Below are 16040 nucleotides of genomic sequence, written 5' to 3' on the forward strand. Positions count from 1 at the left end.
CCAAGGACTATATGGAGAAACCTTGTCCCAAAAAAACCAAAGAGGGCGGGGGAAGGAAAAAACTCACTTATCTTTCAAGGTTATGAGACAACAAATGTAAAGCACTTAGCTCTATGATGGTTAGAGAGTTGATTTGTTTTTTTTTTTGTTTTGTTTTGGTTTTGGTTTTTTGAGACAGGGTTTCTCTGTGTAGCCTTGGCTGTCCTAGACTCACTTTGTAGACGAGGCTGGTCTTGAACTCACAGTGATCTGCCTGCCTCTGCCTCCCGAGTGCTGGGATTAAAGGTGTGTGCCACCACGCCTGGCCTAATGGTTAGAGAGTTGAAACTCAAGAAGGAATACATTAGTATTTATTTTATACTATCTAATCTGACATATTTGATTTTTAGAGATATTATAAAATTAATGTTAAATCATGAAACAGTTAAGCAAAGAGAAATTTTCAGTGAAATAAATTTAAAACCTAGATTTTTATAGAGAAGTACTGAAGAGATTTAGATGACATTCTTTGCATTTAGTTTTTCATCTGCTAGTATAGTTTGTATCCATCCAGTTCATGAACAGTCTTGGGTCTGGAGAGATGGCTCATTACTTTATTGCCCTTTTGCCATTAGAGAGGACCTGAGCTTGCGGGCACTCATAAGTGCCTAACAAGAATCTGGAATTCAAGCTGCATGGGGACTTGGCATCCTTGTCTTGCTTCCATAGGCACCCCCATGCATGTGACATACATATACATAGATCAATGGACCAAAAAATTAAAAAATTAAGTCAGGCATAGTTTTACATACAGCAGGGTCTTCATACTGAGTTCCAGACCAGCCAGCGGTTGGCTTTTTCTTAGTAGGGAACTAGTTTCTACTGGCAGGAAGTCTTATGGGCATCTAGTCCATTCCCTTAAAGGAGGAAAGTGGCTTCACAAGTAGTGACAGGGGCAGTGGCATTCAACAGAGAAGTAAATCTGAAAACTGTTCAAACCAATGGTATCTGCTCTTCCTTACATGGAAACAGCACTGCAGATGGAAGCAGAGCTGCAGTGTTCTGAGAAGGCATGGGAGGGCTGGGCACACACTACAAGGCATTCTTTCTGTAAGCTGTAGGCCCTTAACCTTTACTTATTATCAGTGCGTGCCATGCACACACATGCCAGGGCACCTATGTGGAGGGTGGGGTCTCTTGAAGGAGCTGGTTTTTGCGCTCACAATGAGGGTTTCAGGGACTGAATTCAGCTGTCAGGTTTGGTGTAAAGTATTTTTACATCCCACCTTCACAGCCAAAGGTTAGTTACATCTCTGGTTAGCATATAGTAAGTCATGTATGTAAGGCCTGGCAGCACGTGCCTTCAAATCCCAGCACTTCGGAGGCAGAGGCAGGAGGAGCTCTGGGCTCGAGGCCGGCTGGTCTACATACTGAGTTCTAGGTCATCCAGAGCTACACTGTCTCAAACAAAAGAAAACCAAACAAAAATGTTGTGACATTTATCTATTTAAATGCATTTTCCCCTCACAGTGCTTACATGATGGAAAATCTAGTTACACCAGCAATGACAGAACGACCTGGGACAATGATCACATGCTATTTGTTATCTTCTCCTTTAAGACATCAAGGGAAGTTACAGAAAAGACAGAGCTAGGAAAAGCTTCCAATTTTAATTGAACAGATTAGGTAATTCTCTTAAGAACTCTACTACTAGAGCAAGTTGTAGCACTGAATGCTGTTATTTTCAGAAGGCCAAATTATTACTCACTATATAGTATACACTGCCTTATGCAATTAAGGAAAAATTCACATGACTCTAAAGGGGTGTATATTTTTCTCCTAAGAAGGTATATATTTGCTGGGCATTGATGGCACACGCCTTTAATCCCAGCACTGGAGAGGCAGAAGGCAGGCGGATGGCTGTGAGTTTGAGGCCAGCCTGGTCTACAGAGTAGCCAAGGCCGCACAGAGAAACCCTGTCTTGAAAGAACAATAACAAAAAAGGTATGACTTTTATCCTTACCAGCGGCTCTCTCATTTTGGCGCCCACTGTTCCTTCTCCATGAGAGAGTTGATTCTTCTTCGGTATTCCTGTGAGTCAAAGGCTGGCAGCTTTCTTCACAAACAGGACTTCTTTGGGTACAATATACCATCCTGTCATGCTGGGATGCTGTGCCACCGGAATAATTTCCTTTGGCTGAGGTTTGGCACTCAGAAGAGTAAGGAGATGGGAGAGCTGGGGTCACAGCGAGTAGGTTACAAGTGTCTGAGGACGGGGGGCCACTTTCTTGAGTGCACTGGTTCAAATGGTGCTCTGTTGGAAGCACACATGCAGAACTCAGAAAGTTCTGCGTTGTGACATTTTGAGAATGTTCAGGTATGGCTGATTGACATGGGGACACTTGCATATTTTTACCACTTTTAATAGTTGTTGTTGGTTTAGGCGTAGGATGAGGTATACTTAGTTTACCCTGAGTTTGGGCTTTGACAGAAGACCATGGCTGGCTGACTGTGGCTTTTCTGTTCACATACACAAGGCCTTTCTGGACCTTTGCAGACCTTGCTCTTCTAGTGAGCTTTGTTCCTCTGGGAGGCTTAGCTTTCTGGGTCTTAGGGTCACCAGTGTGTGCAGGGGCTTTGCTCTCTTCTCTTCTACAGGCTGACCAGGCTTGCTTAACAGAGCTACAGTCTGGAGTGATAGAAGAGTTCAAAGGCATACTGTCTGTTTTAGATCCTCCTAAATCAGCAGCGTGTTCAGAGACAGAATCAGCCTTGGCCTTCTTCCCACCAGCAGAATGTACAGTACAGCCAGGGACACTGGGGTTGCAGGTGCCGCTGCTGCTGTGACAGTGCTGCAGCTGCTGTGGCCATCCTCGTGCCCTGCTCCTCACTAGGTGCCCATCATCTATACGGTTCTCTGTGTTACCACTTTCATCAAACCACCGCAGCTTTTTAATAGTCTTTGGGGCTTCTGTACCTTTCCCTTTCTGTTTTGTTAATTCAATACTATCTCTAATAGTTTCTGCCTTTTGATGTCTAAACTTAAAGCCTTGGTTTATAACCAGTGCCCTGAGACAATCATGTTCATATCTGGATTCTTTCTTTAATATACTCTTAAGCAGCCTCACCCCATGTTGTTCATGGATGCTGTGTCTCATGCTGTGCTGGTCAGGCACGTCAGGGGTTAAGTTACACAGTGTTGCTGATGGCCCACTTACTTTTTGTTTTCTATCTTTTGAATTAGAACTTTGAAGTGCACAGGTGGCCTGAAAATTGTCTGAAAAGAAAGACAACTTTTCTTTATTACAGTTAAAATGATTTCTCTTTTCACATTTTATGTCTTTCAATTCATCTAACTTATCAGAACACTGCACGGGGCTGATTTCTTTTATGTGTGAGCTGCACTCTGCTAAAGACCCATCTGACTGCGCATTAAGTGGCAAAACTGGTACAAATGAAGCAGGGATTGAAGCCGTTCTGTTTTCCTGAGTTAACTCAGATAGTCTCTCTTGGATGGAAAATGTAGCTACTTCCTGGCTTAGAGATTCTGGCACATTCCAGACTCTACTGACTTTAAATGCTGGGCTCTCAGGAACCAATGGCCTCTCCCTTCCAAGTGCCCCATCAGTAGGCCCACCTGCCTGCACAGCGCTACTTCCGGAGGTGCGTTCTCCTTTCTTATCCAGGGCAACGACAGATGGACTACTCACAAAGACCATGGAGTCACCAGCAGCTCGTGAGGTTCTTTCCACAGTTCTGTTCACAGTAGGTGGATTCTGCTCCTTATTATTCAAACATTCCCATAAGGGCAGAACACTAGATTTACTTAAAATATCTGAAAAAGATGTGACAGGCTGAGTATCTGGAGCGTCTAGGTTTGTGAGCCAATTGTTTATATGCTGAGTTTTAGAGAATGACAGCTTCTGTTCATCAAAGCAGTTTAAACGAGCTGATTGCAGATCTGCTGATTTGAGGGGCGCGGAGTTCTTTGGGGCTGACATGGAAGGCTCCATGCTCAGGGATATGTATATTGCTTCACGCTCTGCAGCCTCAAGACTGTCTATACTTGACAGAGTTTCAGAATTGGTTATCTGATTAACTTCATCACAAAATTTCTGAGGGGGAGAAAAAAGAATACTGTTTTATGCTGCAGACTCGCACTGCTGTTACTGAGTTCAGTTCTCCTTGACACAAAAAATAATGCGACTATGAACAGTATAGGTACAATATAAGCTACATCTCTGCAGCAGACCTCATAGTAAAAAGTAAGAAACAAAAATCATAATAAAATTTACTTCCTTTCATTTCAACTCCCAAAGTAACTGCTCAATTATTTTGGCCACCTTGATAGCTTAGAAATAATTGCTATTTCACTTAGGGTATTGGAGTTTCTTCAAGGTTTCATAATACTAAATTAATTCTGAAAAATACTTGTTTATAAATTGTATTTTCTTTCTGAAACCTTCATTGGACATAAAAGAGACTCTTAAAATGGCTGTAGCTCCTCAGCTAGACTGTGTCTTCATGAGCCATCCCCCTTCCACGCTGAGATTGTGGGTGATCCTGGAGAGGTTACCCATGGTCCAAGAGGTAATTCTACACACATATGCCCGAAAGGCAGCACTAAGTGAACCAAGTGGGCTTACAAAACAAAGCACATTAAGTTGGGAGAGAAAAGTGGTACTGGGCAGGAATAGGGGAGGAACTAGAGAAGGAAAGGATTTTATGCATTTAAGAAATTCTCAAATAATAAAGAGAATAAAAAACAAAAAACAGAGTTCTATGACCCTAATGTGAACTTTCTGTTGGTAGGAATTATTTTCTTTTTATAAAGATCTAGATTAAGTAAGGTTCTTAACTCTGTTGTATGTAAGAGACAAAGATCTTCATAAAAATAAATATGGCAGGGAGAATCAGAAGTTCAAGGATAGCCTTGGTTATATAATGAGTTTGAGGCTAGCCCGGGCTAAATTAGATCCTGTGTCAAAACAAACTACTGACAGAATTTATGCCAGAGTGTTGCTGGTTCAATTCCCAAATGAGATTCATGTAGTGAATAGTCTTATACTTATTTTACAATTTCTTACAGAAGTATGTGGATTTAGGTTCAGGAACTATTGGTTTTAGGGGCTGGAGAGGTGGCTCAGTAGTAAAGAGTACTTTCTGTTCTTTTTTTTACTCCCATAGTAGAATTCTTTTTTAATGACTTTACACAGCTAAGAGCTGTCCCAAAAGACTACCCATATTTAGGTTAGTAGTGGAAACAGCTTAATTTACTTAGGTTTTGTGAGGCTGTTAAAAGTAAAAGTAGATCATGTTCATGCCTCCTGGATTAGAAGCACTCTTCTACGTCTGCTACCAATTTAGCAGAAGAAGAAGAAAAAAAAGAAATGATCACTTTCTGCTCTTTTAATTAATAACCTAACATCTATATGCATTATAATTTTTAGGTCACTTTTTAATAATATAATCTCTAATAATAATACTTATATTACACTATACGTTCAAATAGCTCTTATATTTGTCAGAAAACAACACTCACAAACTGGACACAGTGGGGAACACCTATAATCCCAGCACTCTGGGAGGCAGAGGCAGGTGGATCTCTGTGAGTTCAAGACCAGCCTGGTCTACAAAGTGAGTCTAGGACAGCCAGGCTATGCAGAGAAACCCTTTCTCAAAAAAGAAGGGCATAAGAGAGAGAGAGAGAGAGAGGAGAGAGAGAGAGAGAGAGAGAGAGGAGAGAGGAGGGAAGGGAGAGGGGAGAGAGGAGAGAGGAGAGAGAGGAGAGAGAGGAGGGAGGAGAGAGGAGAGAGAAAGAAAAGAAATAACACCCTCAAAGCACGATTTCTTCCAAATAGATAGAAAAAGAAGCAGAAAGAAAAATGGGAGTTCAGGAAAAAACCCAAGTTTTCTTTTAGTATCTCTGATGAAGTAGTGCTGACTCATTTGCAGTGTTTTTACAGCCCCCTTTTATTTAATTAAATTAATTAACTAATTAATTTTTTTGTGTGTGCTGGGGTGAAAGGCATGCACCACCATGTCTGGCTACCTCCTTTTGTCTTTTTTTTTTTTTTTTTTTTCAGAGCTGAGGATGGAACCCAGGGCCTATGCTTGCTAGGCAAGCACTCGACCACTGAGCTAAAATCTCCTCCTTTTAGCTGTGGAGAACAAGGAGAAGTAGGACAGAATTACTGCTACAAATTAAAACACTAGTAACATAGTTATATGTCATACTTGCAAATCGCTTAAATGTTGATCCTCTAGGAGTTTCTGTGTTTCCTCCAGTCTCATCTGGAGCATACTTTTGTTAGTAGCTAAGTTTGCTGTGTTGTTCTCTTTCATTTCTTTATCATGGTTAATTCTGCATAAGAGATATTTTTGATGTTTTTGATCATTTTTTGACAACGTTGAAGGCAAGGCAGAATCTATAGCTCTGTGAACCAGATATGAAAAGATTTAGTACATTTAATGGAAATCAACTTATTTTTATAAGTTAATAAATGACACAATTGTATACTATGTACACAGGTCCAGATAATTACATACAAGGATATTGGAGAAATATATAGATATATTATAATGGGATTTTAAGGCAATGAATAATAGAATGAAAATGAGTGTGAGATCAGGGTGCCAATCAAGAAGAGCTTCCCATAGCTCTGTGCCTGCACTGTGCTTCTTAATCACTCGGGCAGGGGTAGAAATCCTGTGAACTTGTAGCCAGTTTTCATTTCTCTAGATAACAATCATCTACATAATAAATAGCAATATTTGTTAGCTTTTGTTCTTAGTTGGTGTCATGGCTAGTGGGTACTCTTATATTCCTAAAAGAGATGGCTGAGATTCAAGCAGACAGAAATTATGAATGCTGCTTTGTCAGGGTAGGTATGAATGTCCTCCCTATATAACTGGCTATGGAGCTGTGGCTCTTACTCATCCATGAACATACACCTTTGTTTTCAGTTTGCTCCAGAAATATAAGAATACTTTTTCATTTCATAGAAGGACTGTCTTCAATGTAGTCTACTTTTAGTGTGTATAATCAGGGCATCATCATCGTTTAAAAAAGTATTTAGTGTTCTTCCTACATTCCAGAAGAGGGCACCGATCTCATTCTAGATAGTTATGGCCCACCATGTGGTTGCTGGGAATTGAACTCAAGACCGCTGGAAGAGCAGCCAGTGCTCTTAACCTCTGAGCCATCTCTCCAGCCCAGGACATTTTCTTTTACAATGTTGCACCACCTGGAAACTCAGGCTACCTCCTCTATTAGCTTTATTTTTGGGTGCTGCCTGGAAACTGACATATACTTGTTACAATTCAGTGTATATAGCAAGTGAAAAATCCAATTCCTCCAAGGGTAAGGTACTGATGAAGGATCCAGCTGACTCCTGTGCTGGGGCCAGTTGTATGAATCTCAAGAGCATTTATTACCAACTCAGTTAAATTCCTTCCAAATAAACCAGAATATAGAAATGTTTTGGAAGGCGGCATGCTGCCACACATGATATGTAACTATCTCCAATACCCATATATGTTTTTATTTAGACAGACCATAATTGTCAAGGTCAATGCTTACTACATTCCTAATTATTCCTTTGTTATCACTGGATCAAGGCTAGTGAGAAGCTATTTAGTACACGTTCCTGAACAGTGAGGGCAGGTTTCTGTCATTTCCTTGTTTTTTTTTTTTAATTTAATTTTTAATACCTTTCTGCTCTTACATGATCTTTCCCCTTTAGTCACCCTTCCCAAACAAAACAGAGCTAATACAAAATGTCTAATAAACTCAATTCATTTACCTTTAAAGTTGGTGTCTCTCAACTTTTTCTTCTCTCCTCCACTTTCTTCTCTCCTCTTCTCTACTTTCTTCCCCCAGTGAGGAGGATTGAAGGGATGAAGAGGAATAAAAGGAGATGGGGAGGCAGAGATGGAGATAGAGTGAAGCATGGGAGGAAAGGAGGAAGAGATCATAAAAGAGGAGGAAGCAGGAGACACTGGAGAGGGAAAGGCTAGATATGCTGGAGGCAAACACGGAGAGGGAGATGAGTGCAGAGAAGGCAAGAGAGGGATGGACGGAATAGGTAAGGGAGGGGAGGGACGGGGCGATGGAGAAGAAAGTGTGGATGAAGAAGAAGAAACTACTCCCAAGGGTGAAGAGGATGTGGAAGCAGAAGGTGATGAAGGCAAAGAAGAGGATGGAGAATGACAGGGAGGTGGGTGTGAGAGAATCAAGGCAGGAAGATGGTCTACAAAGGCCTGGTGCTGACTTGTCAATGTTGTGGCTTGTGGAACAGATTTCTGACCTGACTGACAAGCATCAAACCTCACAGAATGCCCAGGCAAAGGAGTAATACAAGAGAGGGGTGGGGCTGGTTGAGATGGATGACTGGATAAACTGGGAGGCTTCAAAATAGGGAGAGCCTCTGAAGAGGGTGGGGAAAGCACCAGTCGAGCTGGAAGGGAACGGCGGACCAGGACAGGCGCTAGAGCTGCTGGGGTAGAATGCTGTGCTGCAAGGAGCTGTTTGGGTCTGAACGTCCTGTAAAATAATTTGTTCTGTGAGTCAGGATTAGGAGTGTTCAGAGAGCGCTGGGATGGGTGAGGTCGAAGGACAGGGGGCCCAGAAGGAGTAGGGGCTGGTAGACCAGGGAAACTGCTAGAAAAGCTAGAAGCAACTGGGGCTGGTGGGTGGGGGAGATGTCTGACAGGATAAGATAGTAATGGGGCTTGTACAAAGGTCTTTGGAAGAGTCGAGGGGACAGACGGGAGGACACAGGTCTGGGGGGTGGGAGAAACAACTGGGCATCCAGGAAGAATTTCAGGATGATGGGATAGCAGTGGGGCCCGTGAAGCAGACAGCTGACCAGGTAAGGAGGGATCAGGATTGGAGATAGCTGGACAGGCAGCAATGGATCTGCATAGGTGGGAAAGTATTTGGACAGGCAAGTAGAAGAACCTCAGTAAGATTTTAAAAACTCTATTACTGGGCTGCTTGCAGGGTTTTGATTTTATCCTTTGGGGTCCATGCTTGATCGTCCATTGGTCAGCCAGATTCCTCTCACTGACTGAAACATGTACACAGATGATTCAAGGTCACCTTTCCTCTTTTCAAAAGCCTGATGCATGGAGATGGGCTGGAAAGCCTAGGTTAAAGCACTAGTGTGAAGAACAAATGCAGACACCTCAAAGCAGTGGGTGGTTTGGAATGGACCATCTCATCACAAATACATGGATATTGGAGATAGATGTCTAACAAAACGATTTTGTTAGAGTTTATCCACCAGAAATGCCAAACAGATTAGCTTTGTGATAAGAACTTGGTTGTAATGGAAGGTTGATTATTTCTGATGTTTTAAAACTTAGCACCTGATTAACATTTTTATATTTCATTACTTCTTGAAGGAGTTCCTATGTTCCTAAAAACATATTTTCGTATTTAAATTGAGGCATAAGCATTAGTCTCCATTTTTCCAAACAAGTTTTTGTTTGAGATGATAACATTAGCACCTTACTCACCATTAGCAGTTTCTGTTAGAGCCACCTCTTAGGCTGAGGCTATGGCAAGTGGGAAAGCTTGTGCAAAGGCTACTCAGTCCCCAGCACCGCAAGTGCTGCTATACTCTGCTTCTCTAGAACTGATTCTTGGTATTGCTTGAAATCTTAAACCTAGTTTAGGTTTATATTCCACTGAAATGTATTTCTAACATGGCAATAGCTTATTAATCCTTGTATAAACATTTGTAATAAATTTATTTCCAAAAAACCAATGTGATTACTAATAGTCTAAACTTTCATACTTATATGGCATTTATAGTTTGTAACTGTCAGTTATTTCCAGCTTTTTTCTTTCTTCTTCTTCTTCTTCTTCTTTTTTTTAGACAGGGTTTCTCTGTGTATTTTGCGGACCCGATTTGTAGACCAGCCTGGCCTTGAACTCAGAGATCTGCCTGTCTCTGCCTCCCGGAGTGCTGGGATTACAGGTGTGCCCCATCACACTCAGCTTATTTACAACTGTCTATTAGTTAACCATAGTATTTTCCCTCATTGATTATATATATTTGCTTTTCAAACGAAGACCTGTTGTGTGTATATATATGTACACATACACACACACAAATTCACAGTCAAAAGTATGTTATAAAAGCATGAAAGCTAGGCATTTTGATACACAATGAAGCTTATTTCTCACTAAGGCAATATATAGTATTTAGTTATTTTAGTAAAGATTTGCTAAAATATTATATTTGTTTGCTTCAGAAGAATTGAGGTTATTCTGACAGTTTAGCCTTTCTAAGAATTTAAACAACTGAGCATTGCTAAGGAAGAAAAACAACCAACCATGTTTTCCTTTATTATACAAGAGTTGTTTTTTAAATGGAAAATATCTGATCAACACAAAATAATAATTGAACATAGAAAGGGAACTGGAAAGTGAAGGGTGTGTGCATAAAGATGCTAAGTAGTTTAGAACTTTTAAAGTCAACACTCTCTGTGAACTACTCTATCTGCTATGGACATCATGTGCCACCTTTTGTGGAGACAAGCTTTCCCATGAAACTCTAAAGTCGTGCAGCCTGCAAGTGTCCACCTCATTATGGCTGACTACTTATCCATCAGTGTGAGACAAGCATGAGCACTGGCTTTCCTGCCTTAGTTTTCTAGCTGTCACCTTCTTCCACTTCCCCGGCCGCCCTTCTCAGGCGCACTCTTGAGGCCAGCCTTTTGCAAGTTTTACCAGAACTCCTTGAAGAACCTTGTGTAAACTGACTGTGATGGTTTTGTATCTGTGTCTGTAAAGGGTTAACGAAATCTTTTTATCCCCTACAACGGGATAGTTCTGTAGGGTGGTACCTTTCTAAGTTGGTTCCTTGGAAAGTGGATCACCCCCTGGGACCCCATTGTTTCACAGTGGTGTTGTCATTTGTAGGAGGTATGGACTCAGCTTTGTGGCCTGCTATGAAGGATGCTCCTATCACAGGATACTATCTTGTAACCATATGGCATTCTGACTGTTTGCTGAACTCAAGACCACCACTAATAGATACTGACCACTGTTCTATTTTTATCTGTGACAACTGCCCATCTGTATTCATAGCCTAGACTTTTCATTACGAGAAGCGCTTCCTGAATCCTCTACATTTAAAACTTACAACATCCCCTATCTTCCTTTCAACTACTCTCTCCCTAAACCTGTTGATTCCTCCTTCATAGTCATATTCTTTTTACTGTGACAAAATGCTGACCATGAGATCTCCCCTTTATCCTCGTCCCTTGTCACTGACAACCCTCCCCTGGAGTCATGCTTGACTCCTCTCATTGGCAGCTCTGGAGCAGCCACCGTTCCTGTCTCACTGAAGTTCCACTTTAGTCTGTCCCTCTGCATTTGGAAAAACTTCTAAAACATAAATACATATTGAGAGTTTGCTTCAGTTGCTTTTTAAAAAATTAATTAATTTTTTATTAACTTTACATCCTGATCATAGGCCCCTCCCTCCTTTTCTCCTGTTTCTACCAGCCCTATTCCTCAGAAAAGGGGAGCGCCCCCTCGCTCATTGAGTCACATCGGGACTGAGTATGTCCTCTTCCCCTGTGGCCCAGCAAGGCAGCCCCTCCAGGGTGACTGAGTTCATGAGTTCAGGTTAGAGACAGCCCCCGCTCCCCTTTCTAGGCAACCCATATGAAGTCTGAGCTGCCATCTGCTCATCTGTGAAGGGGCCTAGGTCTAGTCTACGCATGGTCCTTGGTTGGTGCTTCAGTTGCTGCAAGGCCCTATGGGCCCTGGCTAGTTGGCTCTGTTGATCTTTCTGTGGAGCTCCTGTCCCCTCCAGGTCCTTCTGGTCATCTCTCCACTCTTCCACAAGACTCCCTATGCTTTGCCAATGTTTGGCTGTGAGTCTCAGCATCTGTTTGGATACACTGCTAGGTGTAGCCTTTAAGAGGACGGCTATGCTAAGCTCCCTTCCGTGAGGCTCTCCTTAATAGTGTCAGGGGTTGGTTCTCTCCCATGGGTGGGTCTCAGGTTCGGCCAGGCGCTGGTTGGACATCCCCTCAATTTCTACTCTATCTTTATCCCTGCACATCTTATAGGCAGGGTATATATGGGTGGAAGTTTTTGTGGGTGGGTTGGTGCTCCCCTCCCTCCACTAGGAGTCCTGTCTAGTTAGAGGGTGTTCTCTTCAGTCTCTATGACCCCTGCTTCTAGAACATATTTCTTAGCAAAGCTCGTCCTGGTTTAAGTCTTGGCTTCTGTTCTAACTTTCCTACTCACAATTCTCTTCTCACTGTACAGACATATAAGCCAGGTCAAACTAGTCAAACTGCAAGAAGTGCCTGTCTCTGATAAATAGCCTCCTCATTTGTGCAGCTTCAAGCCAAGTTCTACCCCCAGAGTGTTCATTTATATCTATGCTATTTCCCCTTATTTCTGAAATTCTTCTAATATGTACAGCACATAAGAAACATTTGTATGTATGTATGTATGTATGTATATGTATGCATGTATGTATGCATGTATGTATGTATGTATGCATGCATGCATACATAAGGGCTAACCAGCATACCAAATAAAACTACAGTCTGGTTTGAGAAACAAAAATACTCAAAACAATTTAAGTAACAATAAAATCACAACCTTCATATCTCTTTCTAGACCTCTTATCTCAATTTTGTTAAAAATTTAACATTTATAATTAGACTCCTATCCTCTTATTTAAAAAGCTTAAGTAAAAAACCTTGCAAATAAAAACATTACATATCAAAATTACTCAGACTCAAAATCTATACAATTTAGTGAACTTATATCCAGTTAGAATTGCCATTTGAAATGGAAGTTGTGAAGTTTCACATTAAATTTTACATTTTTAGTATTGAATATATTTTGTGTATATATCTACCAACAAACCAAAAAAATTATGACAAAATTAGCACTAGAAAACCAATTAATTTTATATTCTTCTCATAATTCATACCCATTCTTTCATTCACTTCTTTTTCAATACCTTATTACATTTAGTTTGTATGTGTTATACTGTAACCACATGTACATTTGTTTACATATGCACATACATTCTTGGCTAGATTCCACATGAGAGAAAACATGTGGTTTACTTCTTTCTGAGGTTGTGTGATCTCACTTTATACATGTCCATCCATTTTCCTGTACATTTTAAACTTGATTTTAAAAAAAGATTTATTTGTTTAATGTATGAGTGCTCTGTCTGCAAGTACACCTGCATGCTAGAAGAGGCTATCAGATTACATTATGGATGGTTGTGAGCCACCATGTGGGTGCTGGGAATTGAACTCAGGACCTTCGCAAGAGCAGCCAGCGCTCTTAATCGATGAGCCATCTCTCCAGCCCCATAACTTTATTTTTATTTAGAGCTGATAAATTATATATACATACATACATATATATAGTGTGTGTGTATGTATATATATACATGATTATCCATTTATTGTTAATGGGCAACAAAGCTGATTCTTTGCTACAGTGAATAAAGCAGCAATAAACAAGGGGTACAAACATCTCCCTGATAGGGTATGGAGTTGTCTGGGTACATATGCTGGGTTATAAGCAGTTCTATATTTTTTTTGAGAGTGTCCAATGTCTGCTCACAGAATTCTCACCTTTACCTTTGATGCTTTCATTTTCCTTATGCTATCACGCCAAAGTCATAATGCATTCTTTTCATGAAATATTTTCTCTTTCCTCCCTTTCTTCCTCTCTCTATTACCCACTATCTCTCTCCCCATTATCCACAACTGTCTATAATGATTATAATGATATGTTTAAAAAAGTGATTTTGCTCATTTGCTTAAAATTCTTGTAAGATCTCAGGAATAAATTTATATTTCATTTCTTTTAAACTTTCCTTTGTTTATTTGCATGTGTTCCTGTGTAGATGTATACACATATGACACAGAATACATCAGCTGGTTCTCTCCTTTGACTATGTGGGTCCTGGGGATCAAATGCAGGTTGTCAAGCCTGGTGGCAAGTGTGTTTACCTGCTAAGCCATCTCAATGGCCCCAGAGTTTGTATTTCTTAACATACAGACCCACCCCTCTCTCTAATCTTGTCTCTAGGTAAGGTCTTAGTATTTGTATTCTCTGACTCACCTATACTATTATTTATTGTTGCTGCTTTGGGCAGGGTTTCATGGCCCTGAACTCTTTTCTGGCCTCCACATCATGAGATTTAGGATTAAAGTCCTATCTCCATTCCTATCTCAAAATATGGGTCTCTCTTTGTCTCTTTGCCTGTTTCTGCCTCCCTTGCTCTAGTCCCCCAGCGCTGGGGGTTAAACCTGGGTCCGGTGCATGCTCAGTAAGCACTGAGCTATAACGCCAGCAGATCCCTGAATATAGCACCAATTTGTCATGTGTGGACTTTGCACATGTTCACTGTTTTGTGGAAAGTGCCATTCACTACTGGCCTTGATGAACTCGTATTTCCTTCAAAGCTTGGCTGAAGCATTTCTTTTTGAAGGAGATTTTTTTAAGATAAAAAGTCTAAATCTTTCCCAGACTCTAATGAATACTGAAGGATTAAATTGCTTGTTTCTAGCTCTAATCAAGAGAATTTTTAACCAGAGGAATGCTAAAAGTGAAATAATATTCTGTATAGGTAAAATATTAACAATATTTGCAGCCTGAATTATTAGTATCTTCATACAAGCAAATGTTGTGATTACTTGTTTGTAATTCTCTGTGGTGCTGGGATCACTCCCAGGCCTTGCACATGGGAAGTGAGGGCTCTTGCACTGAGCCACAGCCACAGTCCTGATGCTTTCCAAAGCACCATTTTATTTCTCTCTAAGTTTATATACTAGGGATTATATATATTTTAATTAAAAATGATTTATTTATTTTTATTCATACTGACATACCTGTATGTATGTATGTAAGAGGGCATCAGATCCCTTGGAACTGGAGTTATAGACAGTTGTGAGCTGCCATGTGGGTGCTGGGAACTGAACCCAGCTCCTCTGCAAGAAGCCTGTGCTCTTAGCTAGTGAGCCATCTCTGCAGGTCCCAGGGATCTGCAACAGTCTACTCCACAGTGTGCTCCAATGCTTCATCTAGCTCTCTGCATATACTAACATCAAAAGTATTTGGAAAAAATGGAAAACACATTTATTGGAGGAAGCGTAGTAACTGGGTTATCCATGTTTTTGTTTTTATATGATGTTCTTATGCAATTCTGGTGAGAACCAGAGATACTGTAGTTATTATTGAGACAACAACAACAAAATTCTGAGTGAGAATAAAAACCACTGCAACCACAAAATTATTCTTTTAAAGTACATTTGTACCAATACAATATAAAGAATTCTATCTTTTCAGTATAGATAACAATAAATAGCAATATATCAAAATAGTTTTGATAATTTTCATAGAAAATTATTCTATGAAAACTATTGGCAATATTTGCACTATTAGACTATAAGACAGCAAATTAGAACTCTGACTTGATTCTTAATTTGTAAAAAAGAACAAATTCTATTAAAAAAAAAAAAGAACCAATGAAATCATGACAAATTTAGCAAGTAGAAAGCCATATGGTTCTTATACTAAGTAACAGCAGGCTAATAACATTAATGTAAGTCATAATAAATTACTTACCGCCAGTTTGTTGCTGGCCTGTGGGAAAGAGGAATGTTTACTTCTGATTTTAAGTTGGATTCTTGAATTTGTTTAAGGGCCTCTTCTAATGGAGGAACTGGTTTTTGGAAAACTATTGGAATAGTAAACAAACAAAAAGTAAAGAATCATTTTATCACCAATGGTTTCATGACCTATAAATTAATTGGTCAATAAAACATTTCAAAGCTCTTACATAATATATTTACAATAGAGTAAATATTTAAAAATTTGACATGTAAGTCCTAAAAAAGAAACTGTTACTTTGAGATCTCAACATCAATTTTATGAAACTATCTATTTGGAAAAAATTTTTTTGAAAAAGTGTAGAGGATTTTCTGATATACAAACTCCTCTATATTTGAGGCCATGATTTCAAAATTTTATGATAAGCTTTGAAATATTCCTG

At 40.1% G+C, this 16040-nt stretch overlaps 1 protein-coding gene across 1 annotated transcript in view; it reads right to left on the bottom strand.

Moving 5' to 3' along the window:
- Window positions 1–16040, bottom strand: part of Cep126 (centrosomal protein 126) — a 55634-nt gene that overhangs the window by 17679 nt on the left and 21915 nt on the right. The window contains exons 4-6 of the mRNA XM_051155898.1: window positions 15614–15725; window positions 6217–6415; window positions 2003–4094 (exon numbers count right to left, since the gene is read on the bottom strand). Of these exons, the coding sequence (XP_051011855.1) occupies window positions 2003–4094; window positions 6217–6415; window positions 15614–15725 (2403 nt within the window). The remainder of the gene's footprint in view (window positions 1–2002; window positions 4095–6216; window positions 6416–15613; window positions 15726–16040) is intronic.

This window comes from Acomys russatus, chromosome 14 (assembly GCF_903995435.1).
Source record: "Acomys russatus chromosome 14, mAcoRus1.1, whole genome shotgun sequence".
NCBI classification, from domain to species: domain Eukaryota; kingdom Metazoa; phylum Chordata; class Mammalia; order Rodentia; family Muridae; genus Acomys; species Acomys russatus.